The 23878-nt window shown below is 42.8% G+C and overlaps 1 protein-coding gene across 2 annotated transcripts in view; it reads right to left on the reverse strand.

Moving 5' to 3' along the window:
* LOC138959376 (uncharacterized) overlaps window positions 1-23878 on the reverse strand; it is a 51874-nt gene that overhangs the window by 15727 nt on the left and 12269 nt on the right. For both annotated transcript variants that reach the window (XM_070330814.1, XM_070330813.1), the window contains 18 exons: window positions 18910-19070; window positions 17514-17670; window positions 15830-16034; window positions 14885-14958; window positions 14348-14500; window positions 13790-13895; window positions 12841-12989; window positions 12412-12516; window positions 12132-12195; window positions 6922-7022; window positions 6268-6423; window positions 5823-5945; window positions 4585-4689; window positions 3877-3934; window positions 2991-3140; window positions 2592-2671; window positions 639-748; window positions 196-300 (listed from right to left, as the gene is read on the reverse strand). In XM_070330814.1, coding sequence (XP_070186915.1) covers window positions 196-300; window positions 639-748; window positions 2592-2671; window positions 2991-3140; window positions 3877-3934; window positions 4585-4689; window positions 5823-5945; window positions 6268-6423; window positions 6922-7022; window positions 12132-12195; window positions 12412-12516; window positions 12841-12989; window positions 13790-13895; window positions 14348-14500; window positions 14885-14958; window positions 15830-16034; window positions 17514-17670; window positions 18910-19070 — 2162 coding nt within the window. The remainder of the gene's footprint in view (window positions 1-195; window positions 301-638; window positions 749-2591; window positions 2672-2990; window positions 3141-3876; window positions 3935-4584; window positions 4690-5822; window positions 5946-6267; window positions 6424-6921; window positions 7023-12131; window positions 12196-12411; window positions 12517-12840; window positions 12990-13789; window positions 13896-14347; window positions 14501-14884; window positions 14959-15829; window positions 16035-17513; window positions 17671-18909; window positions 19071-23878) is intronic.

The raw sequence follows: 23878 nt of genomic DNA on the forward strand, positions 1-23878 counted from the left end.
ACCATATAAAATTTCAAAGCTGCCACATTAGAGAATCCTAGGTACTATATACTCTTAGCCTGCACTTCGGTTTTTTTATAAACAAAAAGACAAATACATAAATAGGTGAGCAAATAACAGTTTATCCCTACATTATCTTTTACACATCATCTTTTGTTCATCTACAGCCAGAGTACACCCAAAAAGGCTACTTACTTGCCGGTGGCATAGGAAGCCACAGCCGTTGCCAGAGCGATGTGGCTGGAGGTAAAGAACTTGCCTCCAAACGACCCTCCCAGTCTTGGCACGTGCACGTTCACACTGTAATCAGAAGACAAAATGTCAATGGTCTTTGTTACAGACGTTTACAGTGATTCTACAAGGACAAGGGAAATCATCCCTCGGCACTATACACATTACTTCAGAAAGAAGCGCTTTGCATGTACAATACTATAAGCTAAGCTTCTTGCGTTATTGTACATTAAGACTTTGTTGTTTGTAAATTATACCACATACCAAACTACTTTTGATACAAACGATGATCATCAAAAGGCAAAAGGCATGATATCTCACATTTAAATATGATACCCTGACAGAAAATGTGGCATTTTAAGTTGAGATGCTTCCTGTATGTTGTTAAAAAGAGGTGGTGTACGTACTAGTTCTGGGGTTTGTTGAGGATACCGGAGACTCCGATTTGAATGACGTCACCCGCTTGTGTGGTGATGTACACTTCCATTCCTTCCTCCCCAGGTACACACAGGGAGCACTGTCTCACACACACACACACACACACACACACACACATATATATATATATATATATATATATACTAGAGGAATACCCGGCTTCGCCGGGGTGAATCGCGAGACAGAGACAGACAGCGTGGCGGTTCATCACAATCACCTCTGCAGGCGAAGTCCTGTCAAACGGGATTGAGAATTTTAGAGCTTATTTCTTAGCCCTATATTATCTGTTGTGGCTTCTCAAATGCCAGAACATACAGACAGACAAAAGCCGCTAGACCCCATCACAAACAGAACTCTACAATCCACAGGTTTTTGCATACACACACACACACACACAAACACACACACAGAGAAGCCGTATATATATATATGTATATCTATATCTATAAATATATAGAGATAGGTGAGAGTGTATTTTTCGCGTGGCTATAAATTGATTCGACCTTTTCACTTTGACAGTAAGAACAACTTACGGGTGCAAGGGAAGCGTTCTGGACAGCGCAGTGACATTCTAAAAATAGTTACTCAGAAACGGGAATTTGGGGTGAACGGCGCGAGACAGAGACAGACAGCGTGGCGGTTCACCACAATCACCTTTGAAGGCGAAGTCCTGTCAAACGGGATTGAGAATTTTAGAGCTTATTTCTTAGCCCTATATTATCTGCTGTGGCTTCTCACATGCCAGAACATACAGATGGACAAAAGCCGCTGGACCACATCACAAACAGAACTCTACAATACACAGGTTTTTGCCCACACACACACACAAACACACACACACACAGAGAAGCCGTATATATATATGCATATCTGTATCTATAAATATATAGAGATAGGTGAGAGTGTATTTTTCGCGTGGCTATAAATTGATTCGACCTTTTCACTTTGACAGTAAGAACAACTTACGGGTGCAAGGACAGCGTTGTGGACAGCGCAGTGGACAGCGCAGTGACATTCTAAAAATAGTAATAGTAACTTACAACTGAACGGGAAAGCCACACGAAGGAAGGGAGATAAACGCCAAACACTGGAGAAGATAAGGAAGAGTTATACTTATAATGGTGAAATGAACACAAAAACCAAAATCAGTTCAGCGCTGCGCGCTGAGAGCACGTGTTGAAATATCTCATCGATGATATTGTGTCCGGGGTGTAGCTGAATACGGTGTCCAAATTTGAAAAAGATCCACCGAGAACTTTGGCGTTGTGATGTGGTGTAGCGGCTATGGTGTGTCGGTATGGGGGCCCGGGTAGCTGAGGTGGAACCAAAATAGCTGAGGTGGAACCAAAATCGGTTCAGCGCTGCGCGCTGAGAGCACGTGTTGAAATATCTCATCGATGAGGTTGTGTCCGGGGTCTCTCTGAATAAGCCCACCAAATTTGAAGCAGATCCATCGAGAACTTTGGCCGTGCATGGCGAATACACAAATACACAGATACACAGACACACAGACACACACACAGACAGACACAAGTCGTATATATATATAGATAATGTAACAATATAAAGTCCAAAACCAAGCCAGAATGTCACATCTTTTTAAAAATCCAAATTTTCAGCTCGCAGGCCTTCTTCAAAGGTACACAGACCAAGCGTCTATAGTTACAACACAGCAAATATATATATATTTCTTTATTAGCGAGTGCAGTCAAATGACGGCTTTGCTTAAGCCTGTAATTTCTCTGTTGAGTAAGTATAAGATTAAAGTGGGTTTTTTCATTTCTTATGTAGAAATAATTCCCAAACCCTGCAACAATAAGCTGCTTGTATAATCAATTCTACTCAATATTCAGCTGTATTTAATCATTTGCTGTCTTTGCAAACCTTTAATACCAAAGGAAAGAGTCATGACGCGTACTTACAATTGTTTCCATGTAGAAGTGGTACTGTTGCCCGATTCTCACTTCGCCCTCAATTTGATGATCCGACTGTGCAATGGCCTCTGGACACGCGACATAAGAATGAAATATTAGAAACATTTAGCAATATTTAGAATAATATAAAGAACGGAAATGCTTATCAATGTACAATTATGACTTGATATGTCCTGTTTAATAAGTCTAAATTAAATTCAAGTTATCCAGACCTTTCTCCATAATTTCCCTAACTTCATGATATGCGTAATTTTCTTCGGCCTTGTGGCGATCGACGTCCAGAATTAGTTAAGAAAGATGACCGCTCACATCGCCATTGATGATTGCTTCTCAGTGAAACCTCTATTGTGCAAGAACAGACTAAAAATACAATTTGTCCATGCTCACCGTCCGGATTGCCAATGGTAGCAGGCCCGACGAAGCAAGAGTGCGTGCTCTTGGCCTCGATGGCGTCCTCAAAGGTGAGGATGGGCTTCTTCACGTCCTTGTACTTGATCACCACCTTCTTGGCCGCTTCGTCAGCCAGGTCTTGGTTCTCTGCCAAACACAGGCCAGTATTGATGTCATTCACACTACTTGGAACAGCCTAATGCATCATTCTCCTAATGGCCTTGCCGTGAGGGCGTAAAACTACAATTTTACAGCCTGAAAATGTCGATCCCTTTGAAGAGATAGCTTTTACCAATATTATTTTCGTTTTCCTCCCGCTTACATGAGGGTAATGCAGAATGTATCCGGAACTTAGCACATAGTGCCGTTTTCTGCATTAGTCCTTGAGGCTTTATAATATGATATTTTGTTAGTATTGTCTCTTCCATTACTGTATAAAATAATTGCACAGAGAAAATGTGCATTTCCTTTTCAAGCCCGGTGTTCAGCCTGATTTCTAACAAATTGTACTGAAATCCAATAATCACCCGCGTAAAAGCGTATGGATACTATAGTCTCTTCCATCACTGTTTAGAATAATTCCACAAAGAACAATATGCATTTTCTTTTCACCAATGAACCAGTCCTATAACAGTACAAACCCAATAGTCACTTGCGATTAAACGTATCTGCGATAAGCGTTGGGACACTGACTAACCCTAGTATTTTAATGGAATCTTAAAACGAAATGAGGCAGAGCGTTGTTATAATAAGTTCCCTTTGGTTATTTGATATGTTAATGGAATGTCAAATAGGATTAGGTTCTTGACTCAAAAGTTAGGAAACGTGAAAACAGCCAATCTGCGTTTGACTCGGCACTGGGGTAAATAGGAGGAAATATTACCTGCAAGAATCATGCCCACTGCTTGCCCGGCATACTCCACTTGTCCCTCGCAGAACACCTGCACACAATTCATCGTAAACTGGAGTCATAGACAAATGATATTGCTTTCCGTAATGACAGCAAATCAGACAGGCCACCTCAAAATGTTCACCTTGATGTGTTTAGTCGCCACCAAGTCTATCACAGCACCATGTTTTATTTTCAATTCACATTGGGAATCCAAAGAGGCTTTCTTTGTTAAGCGGGGCACTGTAATGCGGCCGGGCTTGCAAGGGTAAATGCACATTCATATGTGAAGAGACTGCGGAATACTTTGATTTAGAACAGGGCAAAAAGAAAAATCTTGCTTTGTGCGCCATTTTCATTCCCGCACAGTGGAATTCAAAGAATCCTGCTAAACGTAAAACCTAAAGTAATTTATCAATGTTAAATCCTTCAAACGTGCATGCACACAAAGTTACACCATTTTCCCTCCGATGTGCTATTCATATTTTACCTAAAAGGGAAATGAAAAGGTAGAAACATTTTCCAACTTAGGAACATGAATTGCAGTGAAAGAGTATACTAAAGTTCAATCGTTAAAAAATAACAACCTGACAAACCAGTCGTAAAACATCTCCACAATATGCCAAACAACTCTCACATAGACTAGATACATCGTCATTTCTTCTTGAATGTATACAACAGTTTAATTATGAATATCCATACCTCTTCCGCTGGTAGTGGCCATGTGGTGTATCTGGCGTAAGCATTGTTGATTCCACCCTCGGGTATATCCGACCACGTGATGTACTGCTCGACACCCGGAATGGCCTTGATGAAAAACGAACAATGACATCGTTGAAGAGTCAATTAAAAAAAAAGATGATCCACTAAAACCATAAGTTTTGTGAAGAGCATATTCTGGGACAAACCCTAGAAGTGCATTATTACACCATCCCAGCAGCTCGTAGTTTGTTTACGCACAAAGTGAGCCAGAATTGCGACTGAGAGGTTCGACATCGCTCTAAATATACTGCATAGGGTAAGAGAAAGTTGTCGTTTGTTTGTTTGTTTATTTGTTGCTTAACGTCCAGCCGACTACGTAGAGCCATATCAGGACGAGGAAGGGGGGATGAAGGGGGCCACTTGTCAAGCGATTCCTGTTTACAAATGCACTAACCCATTACTTGTGTCCCAGCAGGCTTTAGTAAAACTAAATTAATACCTACTGGAAGATTACCAGTTTCCAGTATGTTAAAATAGGCTTAACCTATCTACTGCTGGACTTACATCAAAACACTAACAGATTAAACTATACATGAATCGCGAGACAAGCGGCAAGAGAAGAGATTTTTTGGAAAAAAAATACAGGTGAATGAGCAAGAAGGCAGAAAAAAGAAAAGAATTCATGAAGAAAAAGAGAGCATGACAGGAAAGAGGAACCAAAAATCTACCTAACAGCGAACTAGAAAGCTCCTGCGGTTCCAAAAACAGGAGGGGCCTTTAATTTCATAACCGCAGTGCCCCACTGCGGGAAAGAAAGTTGTCGGTCAGCTATAAGTTCAGCAAAACATTTCTATTTTCCAGTCAACGGGTCTCAGTGGTGAGCAGGAGACACTATTCGTTGTACATTTAATTTCGATCAACGCGCTAACGATACATTTTTCTATTGACATGTTCCAGTCATTCATTTTTAAATGATTCTCTTCTTCATCCACAGCACTCACCCTTTCCAACAGAAATCACCTTGCGTATTCTGCCACATATGATCTGGCTTTCTGGTATGTGTCACTTAAACCGGAAATTAATTCAGTGTGGCCAAGCGAGCCTTGAATTCATCAAAACGACAAGAGAAAGCTCCCATCTCGAGAGTTAACCCTTGCCAACAGCAGACTTTATGAGGCAGCAAAGAACACATTTGGGCAGGGTGTACCACAATCCCAGAGTGGTTTTTTTTAACTGACCAGGGCAGGAGCTGGGTCAATGGACTCAATGGTGGCACTGGCCACACTGGTCAGCACCAGCGCTCCACACAGCTCCTGCTTGTACTTGGGGATGTCGTTCACGTACTCTGCTTCTCCGGACGCCTGTAACCAAGTTAACAATGTAGAGGCACAAAACGCACGTTTTACACCAAACGTTGGAATTCTAAGCCTTGTTAATAAATCGATCATGATAACACCCCCCCTCCCCACACACACACACACACACACACACACACACACATCCCGTTGTGGTAAAGGTTGACCTTTGGTCTTAGACAATGTATACTACAAACTGCGAGTCAGATGGTCTAAAAATGTGTCTAAAATACCTACCATTATCAAACTTTTTTGGGAAAAAATACCACTTTCTTGTTAATTAATCAAAACCAATAAGCACACTAAAGAGTGATGTGAAAGCAGTTACCTGTAGTTTAGCGGTCTTCTTGGGCAGAGCCTGTTTGAGCGGCCACTCGTCCTTCTTGTCCTGCCACGTCTGTATGCCTGACGACAGGGGCCGCTCGATGTCGCTGCTTCCTGACGCCATCTTGGCGTCCGATGGGGCGGTGATGCCCAGCAGCGTCTGGTGATGGGAGTACAAGGTTTTCGCGATTGAATGACTGGCTTTTAACCAGGGATTATTTTCACTATCTTAGAAGTGGTATCCCTGCTGCCGAGACCGACACGTGCGATTAGAAAACAAAAGTGGTGATATTTTCTTGCGATTAACACGACGACTGACTAACACACATATAATCCACAGAGACAGACAGTCTGAAAAGGATGAGAGGCAATAACATGTATGCATAGTAGACGAAGCTCATGATTGCCAAACAAAAGCTGTCATCATGACAATCTCCAACCATTCCAAACATTAAAGAAAGACTTGGGCAAACATGCATCTCCTGAATCACGATTTCAGAAGGGAATGTTGACACTGGTTCTTACGCAAGACATCCTACATATATATACATTTTGCCGACTGAAAGTCCCCTCTTCATGCAACAGATAATAATGTGCAGTACGATATTTGACATTCGAGAATAATTCACTCACTAAGTGGTGTGTGAATCAGTGTTACCTTGTACAGCAGGTTGACAGCTAAGTCACGTCTGTACTGTGGCGGGGCCAACACTGGGTCCGCAGAAGGCTTCAGCTCTCCTTGCAGCAGAGCAAGGGCCTCTGTAAAATATGTGTTGTAAAGATTATGCTCGATTCATCTCAGATTCTCTACAACAGATGCAATGAAGACATGAATAATGGTACTGCCCTGACACTGAGAACAACTACATGTACGTATCCTTGTCTCATTTATATGTCTCCATTGAAAATCAACTGCAACTCTACGCCTGTCTACAGCAATTGTGATGCGGGTTTGTGTGTTGTTATGTTATTGCGCAACAGTGTGACTGTGAGCACCAGGCTATTCGATGTACAGGGAGACTACTCTCCCCACTTCCTCTCGCTTGCTTCCTGCATAAAGATACGAGCACATGGAACGAAGACTCCGTGTTTTATGTCGAATCTTTGAATGTATGCTACGCATAACACAACATGGTGGCAGCGCAAGGTAACTTGAAACCCTACGCTCAACATACGTGCTGTTGGCATTCTGTGAGTACTCTCTAGTCTAGTGGAATGAACTTTTCTTTGCGCCGAATGTAGGGAGCAGTTCCTGATCCACGACTGTCGTACAGCTGTGTTAGCTATCGTTTGACGAACTTTGACTTTTCTTCGTGTCTTAACAACACACGTTATGAGAAATGGCAGAACATCGTGATAACCAACCTCAACAACGTCACACGGCCAGGGTGAATCCTCCCCCTCCGTTAAACGTAAAGAAGGGAGGTGACGACTGGAAGATGTTCAAACAAATGTGGAACAACTATTGCGTCATAACGAAGCTAGAACCAGAGAGTAACGCATACAAACGAGCGCTATTCTTGCATACACTGGGACCTGATGGTCTAGGAGTGTACAATGGTATGCACCTTGAGGAAGAGCCGACAGTAGCGGACATCATTGCAGCATTTGATGCTCACTTCATCGGGAAAACGAATGAGACCTACGAGCGATACATGTTCAATAAGAGGGAGCAAAGGCCGGATGAGACCGTGGAAGAGTACATAGCAGCATTGAGGACTCTTGCTGCAACTTGTCACTTCTGTGATTGCCTAAAAGACAGTCTCTTGCGAGACAGGATTGTCTTAGGAATCCGAGACAGCTCGACAAGAAAAAGACTACTCCAAGAAGCAGATCTGAGCCTTGAGTTGTGCATCGACATGTGTAGGGCCGCAGAAGCCACATCACAGCAACTAAGGACCCTGAAAAGGGAAGATGAGACTGCAGAAGCATGCAGTGTAGCTCAGAAGCAAAACCAAAGCCGGAACTTCGGGAAAGTTATCCACAACTGCAAGTTTTGTGGACAGAAGCACCCTCTGAAAAAAGAACTGTGCCCAGCATGGGGGAAAACCTGCAAGGTCTGCAAGAAGAAAAATCACTTCGGAGTGGTGTGTGCAACTGCGAAACACAGAAAACCAAAGAAAGTGAATGCAGTTGGATTTGATGAAACTGACAGTAGTGAAGATGAAACTCTGCTTGCAGTGAATGGAAGCAGATGCCGCCAGAGCAAAATCATCAAAGCTGAGATGACAGTGGATGGGAAAACCATAGTCTGTCAGATTGACTCGGGTGCGAGCGTGAATGTCATGCCAAAGAAATACGTGAAGAAAACCAAGCTCATGACTCAGTCCAAGACGAAGCTACATACTTACGACGGGACAGTCATTACACCCTTGGGGAAAACACAGTTGACACTGACAAACCCAAAGAATGAGAAACACTACACAGCTGAGTTTGTAGTAGTTGATGAAGACCTCATGCCGCTAATAGGGAAGAAAACGTCTGAGGATATGAATCTGATCACCGTACACTACGAGAACCTCGAGAGCATCATGAACGTTGAGCAAGACCAACTCGCAAGTTTTGCTGATGTTTTTGAAAACAGTGTAGGAAGTCTACCTGGGGTCGTTCATCTTGAAGTTGATGATACAGTGGTACCAGTCATCTCACCTGCCTGTCGAGTGCCGTTTGCCATGAAGTCAAAGGTGAAGGCAGAACTGAAAAAACTGACTAAGAGTGGAGTGATCACAACCGTTGAAGAGCCTACAAGCTGGTGTAGCAGGATGGTAGTCGCCACGAAGAAATCTGGTAGTCTACGCATCTGCATTGACCCGAGACCGCTTAACAAAGCACTGAAAAGGGAACACTACACTCTGCCTGTCCTGGAGGACATCCTACCAAAGCTAGCACATGCCCGTGTGTTCTCCAAACTCGACTTGAGCAACGCATACTGGCACGTACATCTGGACGAAGAATCCAGCCTGCTGACGACGTTTCAGACTCCGTATGGTCGTTATCGATGGAAACGACTACCATTCGGCACCTGCGTCAGCAGTGAACTTTTTCAGAAACGACTGGATCAAGCCATAGAAGGACTGAATGGCGTGATCGGAGTTTCTGACGATATCATCGTCTATGGAGAGGGAGACGATGATGAGACAGCTCAAGCAGACCATGACCGAAACCTACACAGATTGTTTCAGAGATGCAGAGAAGTAGGAATGAGGCTAAACAGAGAAAAAGCGGACCTGAACAGAGCTGAAATCTCATTCCTAGGTCATCTCGTGACGAGGGACGGCCTAAAGATCGACCACGAGAAGGTCGAGGCTGTGCTCAAGATGCCGGAACCAGAAGACGTGGAAGGTGTCCGACGCTTCTGTGGATTCGTCAACTACCTGGCAAAATTCTTGCCGAAACTGTCTGACGTTTTGGAACCCATCAGACAACTGACTCGAACTGATGTGGTCTGGACCTGGACACCGACTCATGAGAAAGCGTTCAAAGCAGTACAGAAGCTAGTGACAGAAGCTCCAGTGCTAGCCTTCTACAAGCCTGAAGAACCTATCACAATCCAATGTGATGCAAGTCAGACCGGACTTGGTGCTGTCTTGATGCAGAATGGCCGCCCGATCGCATACGCCAGCAGAGCACTGACAGAGACAGAAACTAGGTACGCTCAAATCGAGAAAGAGATGCTGGCCATAGTGTTCTCCTTGGAGAAGTTCCACCAGTACACATTTGGGCGCCAAGTTGAAATAGAAAGCGATCACAAGCCTCTAGAAGCCATTCTCCAAAAACCCTTGTCTGCCGCACCTCGGCGACTCCAAGGTATGATGCTACGAATCGAGAACTACAACATCACTGTCCATTACAAGAAAGGAAAAGAGATGCACCTCGCTGATACGCTTTCACGAGCATACATCAATGCCCCCAGCCGTCAAGAGGATTTTGAGTTCGTCAATATGGTGAGTTTCCTGCCCATCCGGGAGGAAAGACTGGCGAAGCTCAAGGCCAGGACGGAAAACGATGAAAACCTCCAGCTTCTCAAGACGACCATCATGACTGGTTGGCCTGACGACAGAAACGATCTACCAGCCACCCTCACTCCTTATTTTCACTTTCGTGACGAAATGACAGTTCAAGATGGACTCATCTTTAAAGGAGAAAGAGTCGTCGTTCCTGAGTCTATGCGTGGAGAGATGAAGACAGCTGTTCATTCTACTCATTCTGGAATTGACGGATGTCTGAAGAGAGCCAGAGAGTGTCTGTTTTGGCCCGGCATGTCGGGAGACATTAAGAACTTCATTTCAACCTGTGAAACATGCAACACTTACCAAAGCGCCAATCAGCCAGAAACTCTCATGCCACATGAACTTCCTTCTCGTCAGTGGGAGAAGGTAGGCGTCGACCTCTTCGAACTCGACGGGAAAGACTATATGGTGACCACTGACTACTTCAGCAACTTCTGGGAGATTGATAGACTTGAGAACACTACTTCCTCTACCATCATCAAGAAGTTGAAAGCACACATTGCCCGCTATGGTTCCCCATGCATTCTAGTCAGTGACAACGGTCCACAATTCACCTCGGAGAACTTTCAAGAATTCGCACGTTCTTTCGACTTCGAACACAGAACGTCAAGTCCCTATAACAGCAAAGCAAACGGAAAAGCTGAATCATCAGTCAAGACTGCAAAGGCTTTGCTGAGGAAGAACAAAGAAGGAGACCAGTTCCTTGCTCTACTGAACTACAGGAACACTCCTAGCCAAGCGACCGGGACTAGCCCAGCACAGCGATTCTTCAACAGAAGAACCAGAACACTGCTTCCAACAACAGCAACACTCCTGAAACCAAAGGTAGACTTAGACGCCGAAAAGAAGAAGCTGCGTGCACACCAGAAGAAGCAGAAGACAAACTTCGACAAAGGAGCCAAAGACCTACCCCCTCTTGAAGAAGGCGACACTGTACGTATGCAGCCCTTTACTCTAGGCCACAAGAAGTGGACGAAAGCTGTCGTCACCAAGCGCCTCGATGATAGGTCATACGAGATACAGGCCAACGGCTCGCTGTACCGTCGGAACAGAGTCCACCTGAAGAAGACTGCTGAGAGCGCCAGCCCAGAACCATCAGCTGACTCCGCCTGCAATCGCCCGCAGCAACCGCCACCTACACCATGCCCTACAGCTACTGAGACCACCACTACGCCACAGCCGCCGGCGAAGATGACCCCGCAGCGACATCAACCAGAGGCTCCGGTGAAGCCGTCTAGCCCCAGCAAGATCCCAGTCAGCACCAGATCTGGCCGTACAGTCAAGTGCCCCAAGATGAAAGACTTTGTATATATCGCCGATAAATGATTCGAAGCGCGTGTACGGAAACAGCAGTGAAATGAACATTATACAGACTCTTAATACTCAAAGTCGGTATTGTTTTGAATTCGTTTCGAGCTCGTCCGTCGTTAGAATGTCGTGTCGAATTCGCGTACGCGTATCGTTTCGGAAATCGTTTCGAATTCGACTGTTATTTCGGAGTTTTGTTTATTTGACTAAGCGCTCGAATTTTCTTTAAACAAAGAGGGATGTTATGTTATTGCGCAACAGTGTGACTGTGAGCACCAGGCTATTCGATGTACAGGGAGACTACTCTCCCCACTTCCTCTCGCTTGCTTCCTGCATAAAGATACGAGCACATGGAACGAAGACTCCGTGTTTTATGTCGAATCTTTGAATGTATGCTACGCATAACACAACATGTGTGTGTGTGTTTGTGTGTGTGTGTGTGTGTGTGTGTTGTGTGTGTGTGTGTGTGTGTGTGTGTGCGCGCGTGTGTGTGCGTGTGTGTGTAAACGTCAGAATGAAAAACGAAACATTAAGACAAGTCAAATGTTACCTTTCACAACTGCATCCTTGATTTCCTTTCCCCTAAGAAAGTCTTCTGTCTTCTCTGCGTGAAACTGTAGAACAGATGAAAAAGCTTTCTCCAGTAAAAATGGCACAAATGACAAAATATGCCCAGTTAAGAATATCCTCTGGATTGATCCAATTCAATTATGTAGATTTACATGTGGTCGAGTCTTTATTTTCTGGTACATCATGGTATTTATATGAGATATTACGTGTGAGATAATGATATATCCTTTGAAGAATGAAGGTCAAAATGTTATTCTTACAAAGGTTTTACTGATTCCACCAATGACGATGGAAGGCTTGCCAAGAATCTGACGTCCGCTGGAGATCTTGAGCTTGAAAGCAGCGTTCACGTAGGCATGGGCGTTCTGAAAATCGTATGTAAAAAAGATGTGTCATTGTTATATTGAATAGCAACTGCAAAACAAAGTGAAATTAAACCATTACTGAATTCGTTTTGAACAACATCGCAGATGCAACATAATGGATGCTTTGTATAGGATGATAGAACATTTAGTACTCTAAGGCTCTAGCACAAACTGTAGCTATCTTCAGCACATTATTCATGATGTCAAGTAGATTTACTAATTCATTGAGCATGGAACTTATTATTAACGCATGACCATAAAAAAATCAATCATTCAATGTAATGCCAACGAAGTACTTTGACAAATACATAGTTGGGACTGTACCTGTGATCGTGGTGTGACCTTGTAGGAGCGGAAAGTATCGAGCGTGTCGAGGGCTGGCAGCTCCAGGGAGACAAGGACCTTACCCTTCATGTTGACACGTCGCACAAAGTCCTGCACGGTGTACGTCTGGCGAGACCCGTCCTTGGAGTCTGTAGAAAACAATTGTAACTTTCAATATTTATACAATGAATACCCTCTTGTCTTCTTTAAGAGGACGATCTCTTGATTCTGATGTTAACACGTCCTGCCACATACACGTTGGGGAAGACCCGTCCTTTTGGTCTGTATGCCACTTGTCGATCGACCGAAGCCGTACCAATCAGAACTTTTGATAAAACTGGCTTTCATCATGTCCACCTTTGGTCAAGACCGTTTGAACCTATGTATCAGTTTAACTAATTAATGTATCAATGGTGTGTTATGAGCATCAAATCTCCATAAGTACGCCAACAATCCTAGTTATGCACATAACATGTCAATGAGACATTGATAATATCTTACGAATACAAAACCATCGCACATTCATTTACAGAACTGCACTTAATTACTCAAACAAAATTCCAATCTCTGTCTGAGGTATGAGGATTCCCAACAAAGAATAGTATTGTAATGAATCAGCATTACTTACCGTACCGGCACGGTGGCCTAGTGGTAAGGCGTCCGCCCCGTGATCGGGAGATCCTGGGTTCGAACCCCGGCCGGGTCATACCTAAGACTTTAAAATTGGCAATCTAGTGGCTGCTCCGCCTGGCGTCTGGCATTATGGGGTTAGTGCTAGGACTGGTTGGTCCGGTGTCAGAATAATGTGACTGGGTGAGACATGAAGCCTGTGCTGCGACTTCTGTCTTGTGTGTGGCGCACGTTAAATGTCAAAGCAACACCGCCCTGACTAGGGCCCTTCGTGGTCGGCTGGGCGTTAAGCAAACAAACAAACAAAAAAATGACTTACCGTAAATTTCGACCTTGGCTCCAAGAGCTTCGGTGGTAGCAAAGACATCAGAAGGGAAGTCGTGGTGGTTGTGCTTGATCATCAGATTGCCCGCGATACTGGCCGCCTGCATTCAGAATCACACCGTACTTAGCAGAAGCTTACAACGTATATAATAAAGGCAGTCTAAAGTACTCAAAACTCTTTACAATCCAGAGAAAAATGTTTCTATTCTTACAAAAGCGGCCTGTCAAGCCTACCCTCCACCCCTACCGTCACCAAGGCATGTCACTTCCGGCTCCAAGTATCCAGTTTCCCAGAAACTCTCCTGAAGGGCTCTCCGTGCAGGTTTCCAGAAACTCTACGGATGAAGAGTGTCTTTACTCTACCTATGTAGAGTTTCACCGCGCCGTCTGATACTAACTGTACTTAAGTCGAGTTTTGCTAGAAAAACTCTACATAAGTACAGTTAGTATCAAACGGCGCGCCATAAACACCGATACACCCCCTGCAACCTTTACCTCTTCCCTTCCTTTTCCCTTTTACTTAACTACTTAGTATTGACACGGTAACACTCACATTTCTCATGAGGACGTTGCCCACAAGCTTGAGGTGTTTGACGAGGGCCGGGAAGTAGTGGAAGCCTGGCTGGCTGTCCTTCAGCTCCTTCAGCTTCTTGATGAACGTGGACAGGGAGGTGTTGGCGCCGAACTTCACGGACGTTTCTGTCTCCTATTCAGCAAAATTGAGAAACGTGTACAGATATGATGAACTCATTCTGCAATGAATGTTGCTAAACGTTGGCACAATGTCACGTCCAGACAAAAAGAAGCCTCCATGGGCGAACATTTGATATTGGAATTGCGCTGTCTTTGTCTTGGTGAGTATAGATCTCTTCTTCTTCTTTTTATTTTTTTTATTTTTTTTTTTAAAGGGTTACATGTTCAGAGAAAAGTCCTTATGAAAAGTATCACATAGTTCTTCGCTGCTTCTAGAAGAATACAATTAATCCTCATCATACTGTCTGAAGTAGCTGAATATTGTCGATTTCTACTGCGTGTGAATTCAGTTTGTAAAGTTACTCTTCCTAAATTAAAAGGAAACATGTTCACTTACTTTTATTTCATACAGATCTTTAACTTCCCGAATGTCAATGTAAACATCAAACGGCCCCTCGTTCTTGAAGATTCCTGAAACAAACGCCAATCACACTTGTTTGAGGCAGACAAAAAGTGAAGCATTCGCTCGTACTAATGTAAAGTGTTTATCTTTCATGAAAGACCGCCACTAGTGATGTCAAACACGACTATTGCAATCATACGTGAGAATAATTCTAGACCTACGGAAACATTGATATAATTTCTTTTTAAAAAATTGTAAAAAGAACAGACGTAAATACTTTTTGGAACAACTGCCAACAGAATTGCATGCTACGTACAATACCAATACTCTGGAAATAACCCTGTCGGGGTTTCATTGGCTGCAGAAGAGTTGCGCCTCATCGAAACACAACTGAGCCAAACAACCACCACTGACATATCGATTCAAACGATCATAGTGTCACAGCGAATAGTGAGCTTCAGTAATTTGCATATCATTGAAAGGAAAGGGAACCATAGCAAGTTAACACTGCAAAACATGCGCATCGGAGCAATTTATGATCGTTTGAATCCAAATACCATCGTCAATTGTTTGACTCACTGTATGGAAGGGGAACAACTCTACCCCCGCCATTAAAAACCATACATAATTATTTTCGAACATCATCTCAGGTCGGTTAAGGTTAAGGTTAAGTAAAGGTTGGACATGTCAAGGCCTCATAACGTACTTGTCCTCCAGACATGCCCAACCTCTGCTGACCTGAGAAACGAGCTCTGGCCAGAGATGGTGGACTTAAAGGAGAAACTGTGGGTCCGGATCAGCGGTGTTCCTGCGACGAACTGCAGACTGTATATTGCATCAACAAACTTGACACTGAGTCTAGCATGGCGTCGGGAACGCAGAAGAAGACGAAGAAGAAGAAGAAAAAATACATCATCTATTCCCCTTCAATAAGCTTACCAGTCGAGGTGTTTCCAAAGAGCAGGCGCATTTTCTTGTCCTTGGCGTTTCTCATGACGCCGCCCAGTTCTGTGAGGGAGGTGGGTCTGAACCACTGGCTGCCCCCTATCTGCACGTGCAGACCGCATATGTCGGCACCGTTGGCAGCAGAGTGGTCGTCCGTGCAAGGCTCGCCGGTACGAGGACACAGCTTTTTGTTCAGATCCTAGGATAATAGAATAACCAACAGAAATAGACAAGCTCAATATAGACAACTGTACAGTAAGTGAGCGCTATGCAGAAACAGTTCGTAAACTTACTTCTTCTAAAAAATAAAATAACAAGTCGCGTAAGGCGAAAATACAATATTTAGTCAAGTAGCTGCCATTTTTCAGCAAGACCGTATACTCGTAGCATCGTCAGTCCACCGCTCATGGCAAAGGCAGTGAAATTGACAAGAAGAGCGGGGTAGTAGTTGCGCTAAGAAGGATAGCACGCTTTTCTGTACCTCTCTTTGTTTTAACTTTCTGAGCGTGTTTTTAATCCAAACATATCATATCTATATGTTTTTGGAATCAGGAACCGACAAGGAATAAGATAAAAGTGTTTTTAAATTGATTTGGAACATTTAATTTTGATAATAATTTTTATATATTTAATTTTCAGAGCTTGTTTTTAATCCGAATATAACATATTTATATGTTTTTGGAATCAGCAAATGATGGACAATAAGATAAACGTAAATTTGGATCGTTTTATAAATTTTTATTTTTTTTTACAATTTTCCGATTTTTAATGACCAAAGTCATTAATTAATTTTTAAGCCACCAAGCTGAAATGCAATACCGAACCCCGGGCTTCGTCGAAGAATACTTGACCAAAATTTGAACCAATTTGGTTGAAAAATGAGGGCGTGATAATGCTGCCTCAACTTTCACGAAAAGCCGGATATGACGTCATCAAAGACATTTATCAAAAAAATGAAAAAAACGTTCGGGGATTTCATACCCAGGAACTCTCATGTCAAATTTCATAAAGATCGGTCCAGTAGTTTAGTCTGAATCGCTCTACACACACACACACACACACACGCACGCACGCACATACACCACGACCCTCGTTTCGATTCCCCCTCGATGTTAAAATATTTAGTCAAAACTTGACTAAATATAAAAAGGAAGCTCACCGTGAATTCAGTTTGTACACTTACTCTTTGTAAAAAAATAAAAAATAAAGAAAGCACTTGAGGCAAAACGGAGCATTGAATGGACAAGCCTTTCATTCTACACACACACACAAATTTTGGATAATATATACGATTCACAGGTGTAAAGGTTTGCTCAGGGAGAATACACACGTGTCCATATGTATTAATTCCGTGATTATGAGGTCTGACCGTTTAAATTTGACCATACAGTAAGAATGTTTCAATGTCAACAGTTTCTGTACCTAGGTGACGTAAATATATTCCTTGTAGCTATACCCGTGCCACAAGTAAACTAAAAAGGTAATTACTTCGGAAAATATGTACGAAAAACAAAAATTGATTGAAAGTCATGTAACAACTGATTGAATGTTGGGTCATGGGGCAATCAAATAAATGTTCATGTAACTGTTCATAAGCAACGAAGTTTTAATGGACTTGACTCCTGGCTTCACTATACTTGAATAAAGCATGCGTCGAAGATGAATGTTGTAGTTTTACCTCAATGTCGATGACGCCCCCTCCCTCGATGCTGGTGTCAGCAGCGAAGGACTTCATGGCGTCCAGAATGGAGCGGTACCCCGTGCAGCGACAGATGTTGCCGTCAAAGTTGTCCTCCACCTCCTGCTCCGTGGGCCTGGATTTCTCGTGCAGCAACCTGACAACATTCACAACTCACTCTTATACACCAACAGCAACAGCAAAAACCATGAACAAGCCGGAAGAACGAAACCTTCCCTAGATCTTGAATTTAGCCTTGTTTGTTTTGCCAGACGCACAAGCTTAGCTCAGATATAAAAATTCAGGTCGCATCGTTCCGACACTTAATTTGTTACAACTTTTCTTGGCCAATGCTCAAAGCTATAGCAATTTCTCTACAGAGGGTGAGAATGAAGATCGATCACATTCTCAATGAGAGCATTAATGTATTAAGGGCAGAGATCGCACGGAAATTAAGATTTGTTTCTTTGGAAAGCTTTTCACTTTTTTTTTTCAAGGTCCTCGATAAAAAAAAACTCAGAAAAAGTATATTTTTTGTCCTATAAAGTACTATTTGAAAAAGGTATGGGTAAGAAATGACGTTGTTTGCGACTTTTTAGGGTGAAACATGTAGTAGGGCCTAATAGTGACACATTCATCTTCCAGAATAATAAAGATAGAACTTTGAAGTGTGATTAATTTCACTATAAACAGACCCTTAGATCCAGTAACAGAGCAACTTTGTCATATTTATGAACAGATTTTGTTCCCTGGGTAGATATCACAGGCACAAAATAAATTTCGGATTTTTTTTTTGTGTGGGTACTTTGAGTTTGACAGAATTTCTAAAAATGTTCCTCGATAAATCATAGAAAGTCTCTCTGTTACTACATGTATGCAGAAACATCATTTGTGATGAATTTTTTTTAAAGTAAGAAGATTCAACAATTAGTCTCGAAGACGAATAGTTCCCATTGACGGTGCTTATGTTCAAAAAACGATTATGAGAAAACAGCTTCAAAAGTTGTCAAAATGTTTTTTTGAAAATGATCGCTTTATTGCGAGAAAGAGGTTGACGACGACAACATTTCTTCGCAACAATGATTCTATGGTGTTCAAAGTACCTAACAATGCTGAGAAAATAAAACACGTTTTTTGACCAAAACTCCGTGCCATCCCTGGCCTTTACAATACAATTAGTTTATTGATTAATTAATTGAGTAATAATACGGTGTTTTTTTACTGTAAGTAACAACTACGAAGCAGATCAGCACAGCTTCACGGTCGTTTGTGGCTTACGTCGATCAGTCTTTTTTAATTTCAAACATTTTTGTCAAATACTTGTTTGAACTTTTGTGTGAGAGGAAGGGAAAGCGGTGTTTACACAAACAGGGTTGCTGGTGTTTCTGTCACTTACCCATACATGGCCATGACTATGCCAGGCGTGCAGTAGCCACACTGGGTGCCATTAAAGTCTGCGATACGTTTCTGGATGGGGTGGTAGCCTTCCTTCTCGCCCCCCAGACCCTCCACTGTCGTGATCTGCCACCCGTCTGCGCTGGCCAGGGGGCACAGGCACTGAAAAAAACACCCACCGTGTAAAAACATCTGAATATTTATATTTTTGCAAGAAAATATTTTGTATACCTGTTACTTCTTTATATGACTGCCATGTACTGACAGTGGTCGCGCAAACCATTGTACAAACCGATGTTTCTGTTTAGGTACGAATCTTGTCTGTCACAAAAACCGGTCGGACTGTTGCGCAAAAACAGTTAAATTTAAGTCTAAAAACACTGACATGTTTTACTGTGGAATGCTTTGAATGTGATTAGATTTTAAAGAGCAGACCTAGAACAAGATCAACGCTGAATCAGTCTCGCATGAACCCCTGGGTCAGTCTTTAGACACACACATATAAATTATTGAAACGATAAACAAACAATTTAAGCAACTACACTGCGATGCGTTTTCAGGGGGGGGGGGGGGGAAACCCCGGTCGAACATAATTTAATCTGGTATGTAGCATAATTATGATCAGTTGCTGATTTCACTTTCGGTAGTTTTGTATTTGTACCGGTAAAATACTGTAAATTCCCGGTTAAAGTGGTACATGGTTACACCACACCCACATTTCTCAGGAGAGATGATGAAGCTTTCTTGTTTCTTCTGCCTTTGGCTGCCATCATTGTTGTCTTTATTGCGACATTACTGTCATTGCAGTCAACATTATCGGTGGTGGAACCTGGCGTAATTCTTTCTGAATCGACGTCTTCTTCCTAACCATAGTCAGTCATCCTCGCCACCAGATAGCTCAATGATTATCGTCATCATCGTGAAGGTTAACTGAAGCAATAAGCGTCAAATCCTTCTTTCAGTGTCATATTTATTGTGAGCCTAATCATCATTGATATCGACAGCAAAGGCTTTTTTCCTATGACATGATTGTCACTGGCACTGTATCACACAAGCTGCCTTCTAAACCTGTAAACACACTTTTTACATTTAGTCAAGTTTTGACTAGATGTTTTAACATAGAGGGGGAATCGAGACGAAGGTCGTGGTGTATATGTGTGTGTGTGTGTGTGTGTGTGTGTGTGTGTGTGTGTATGTGTGTGTGTGTGTGTGTGTGTGTGTGTGTGTGTGTGTGTGTGTGTGCGTGTATGTGTGTAGAGCGATTCAGAGTAAACTACAGGACCGATATTTATGAAATTTGACATGAAAGTTCCTGGGTATGATATCCCCAGATGTATTTTTTCATTTTTTCGATAAATGTATTTTATGACGTCATATCCGGCTTTTTGTAAAAGTTGAGGCGGCACTGTCACACCCTCAATTTTCAATCAAATTGATTGAAATTTTGGCCAAGCAATCTTCGACGAAGGCCGGACTTCGGTATTGCATTTCAGCATGGAGGCTTACAAATTAATTAATGACTTTGGTCATTAAAAATCTGAAAATTGTAATTAAAATTATTTTTTTATAAAACGATCCAAAATTACTTTTATTTTATTCTTCATCATGTTCTGATTCCAAAAACATATAAATATGTTATATTCGGATTAAAAACAAGCTCTAAAAATTAAAAATATAAAAATTATGATTAAAATTAAATTTCCGAAATCGTTTTAAAAACTATTTCATCTTATTCCTTGTCGGTTCCTGATTCCAGAAACATATAGATATGATATGTTTGGATTAAAAACACGCTCAGAAAGTTAAAACGAAGAGAGGTACAGTAAAGCGTGCTATGAAGCACAGCGCAACCGCTACCGCGCCAAACAGGCTCGTCACTTTCACTGCCTTTTGCACTAGCGGCGGACTACGTTCAGTTTCATTCTGTGAGTTCCACAGCTTGACTAAATGTAGTAATTTCGCCTTACGCGACTTGTTTTTTAATAACATGAATTACATTTCTTGTGTTTTTACCCCCCCCAAAAATGTATAATCACGAGCTTCGTTATGGTAAATATCATAAGTGCAGCACCTACTGCGAGAGCATAAAACATTATTCGATATTTCAAAATTGTTCAACCACTGCTATTGGTGTCTCCTCATATTTGATTTAAATGCTAATCGATTTATCAAGCAGGCAAAGTAGTTTTCTTGTGTGTAAAGTGAAGAATACATAAAGCCTACATTTTTACTGCTGCCTTTGTGTTTTTCCAGGTTGTTTGGTTTGTTGATTGTTTGGTTGCTTGCTTGCTTCTGTTTGTTTTTCTGTTTGTTTGTTTTCACTCCTTGCGTCTAGTTGGGCGCACAGAAGGAACAATAAAGGACCGTGTGTAGGTTTTCGCTGAAAAGTGAAAATTGTCCCTTTTATTTCTTATTTCATAAAAAGTTTATTCTCTGTGCGTGTGTGTATCACATCAAAACAGGATCCGAAAGAAAGCTTCCCCACATGCTATGAAAAAAGGAAAGGGTATAAAACAGCTAACTCTGAAGCAACTGAAGTCCCTTTGCAGCAATATTTACCATGTTCCCATGTTTGCCCCCACACATTGTAAGTGCTGTAATGACAGCGCAGATGATCTGTTTAACCGGTGTCGCACTCGGTTCTGTCCCACACATGCAAGAGTCCCCTTGGGGGGGGGGGGGGGGGGCGTTAAGAGAGAGACGGAGAGAGATAGACAGGCAGGCTGACACAGACACACAAAGACAGACAGACAGGCAGAGACTGAGAAAGAGAGGGACACACACACACACACAGACACACTGACGCGCGCGCGCGTGGGTGTGTGTGTGTGTGTGTGTGTGTGTGCGTGTGGGCGCATGACTTCGGAACAATTCCATGGAATGTGTTATGGAATTGTATTCTGTGTAGACCCTTCCACCAGCATCTTAGACCACACTTTGTACATTTTCTTTTAATAGATGATTGTCATTTGTTTTACCTCATGTCTGCCCTGCGTGTGATGGTGTGATCGTGACTGCTGTAGTGTGGGCGCGTGTGTGTTGGTGTGTATGTCAGTGTATGTGTGGGCGTGTGTGTGTGTGTGTGTGTGTGTGTGTGTGTGTGGGTGTGTGTGTGTGCGTGATTTTATCAACACTACGCGAAATTCATTGTGCTTTAAATGTTTTTTAATGTCACTTGGCTCAATAAATACTGTATTCTGAAATAAGCTGTTTGGCGCAAATTCATAATGTCCTATTACACTTTCTGAAAGCAGTCAAATGTCCTATTGATGCTGAAGAACTCAGGACATTTGTCCTATAGGTATGAATTTGTAGCAACATCCCTGCACATTGATTGAATTCTCAGACTGTCCACATTGACTGAAATCTCAGAAAAGGGCACAATTTAACGCTGTTTTATTCTTTCCTAATTATATGATTTGTTCTTGTTCACAGAACCCACTGTATATTTACCACTGGGTTACTTTTTCATTCCTATTTGCTGATGTGTAAAACTTTTTTTTGTACTGTGCACACTATTTGCTCATTTAATGCTGTGTTTATGTGTTTGTTTCACTCCCATGTGTCATATTTTCTGAGATTTCGGTCAATGTAGCCACTTTTTTTGTTTTGCCGCATTTAGCCTTCTGCCTTCACCAAGCTGTAGATTCTTGCATTACTAATGGCGAGCAGCTACGCAAGAAAACAAAGAAAGTGTATTCAAGCGCCGAGCTGGTAAAAAGAAAATATCGCTACATTGACCGAAATTTCAGAAAGCGTCACATGTTTGCTGCTGTGTAAATGGTTTGCAGTTCATTGCACATTGAACGCTGCTTTTCTTAGGTTTGATGTTTCATCACATTTTGTTGTTCTGTGTGTGCTAGCGCTTTTTTTGGGTAACTTTGTCGCAATTACTTCTAAATTTAATATGTTACTGTTGTCACTGCAAACTTGCATTCTCCCAGTAAGGTAATATATTGTACTACGTTGCAAGCCGGGCCCTGCAAAAGCAGCGGCTATGTCAACCATGCCAGTGACAGACATTCGGCTCTCCTGCCAGGAAGCCAAACTGCTGCTAGCCAAGCTAAAAAGAGAGGAAAGAGAGCAGACACTGTCACAAACATGTGAAGAGAGAGGATGGATACACCTCCCCTACAATAGGAAAGGGCACCACCTCCCACTCCCCCCGAGACCCATGAGCCTGTTGCGTCGCTTGCGCACGGTCAGCAGCCGCATCTACTGGGACAAGGTAGTCTGTCAGTGTGGCAAGACTGGACACCTCACACACGTGTTTGAAGGTTGTGATACTCTCAAGGAAGAGATGTCTAGTCTCATCCGCTACAGAAGGGAGAATGCTCTCAGTCTGGGAGACTTTCTCCGCCCACACCCATCACTCGGAGAGAAACCGATGATGGTCTTGGTCACCAATCTGTTCACCTCAACTGTTGCGAGCTGGTTCTAGTGTGCTTGCGGCAGACCCAGCACAGCACAGATCCACTTCTGGAATCTTAAGCTAAATGTGTCCCAAGACACACATTTTGTAGTCCTGGCATCCTGAAAGGCAGAGGCCCCAACCTACAGGTTTGCTTCCATACCAAAAACGCCTCCAGACACGGGAACTTGGGAGCAGAGGCAACAGCTCCGCTTGAACCTCAGAAACCAAATGTGCCTCCAGACACACAGATCACTTAGACGGCCGAGGCTGTGGCCTCTAAGGTTCTCTTGTACCAAACCGCCTCCTGACTCTGCATCAGATTGCTTGCGCTGGCATCTGCTTACATAGACCCACATTAAGTCACCACCGAGTGGTAGACACAGACGACATTTGGTAGCACTGACTGCCAGCTTCACGGTAATGCGTACCCCTAGCGCGGCTCTGCTTGGGTGGGAATGTTCTGAGCAAAACACTATGTGTTACTCCATACCCCCCGCCCTCCATGGAACTTCTTGACCCCAACCAATGGGGGGGGGAGTTTGCCCAGTCGGTAGAG

The sequence above is a fragment of the Littorina saxatilis genome, linkage group LG2, assembly GCF_037325665.1.
Source record: "Littorina saxatilis isolate snail1 linkage group LG2, US_GU_Lsax_2.0, whole genome shotgun sequence".
In the NCBI taxonomy this organism is placed as follows: domain Eukaryota; kingdom Metazoa; phylum Mollusca; class Gastropoda; order Littorinimorpha; family Littorinidae; genus Littorina; species Littorina saxatilis.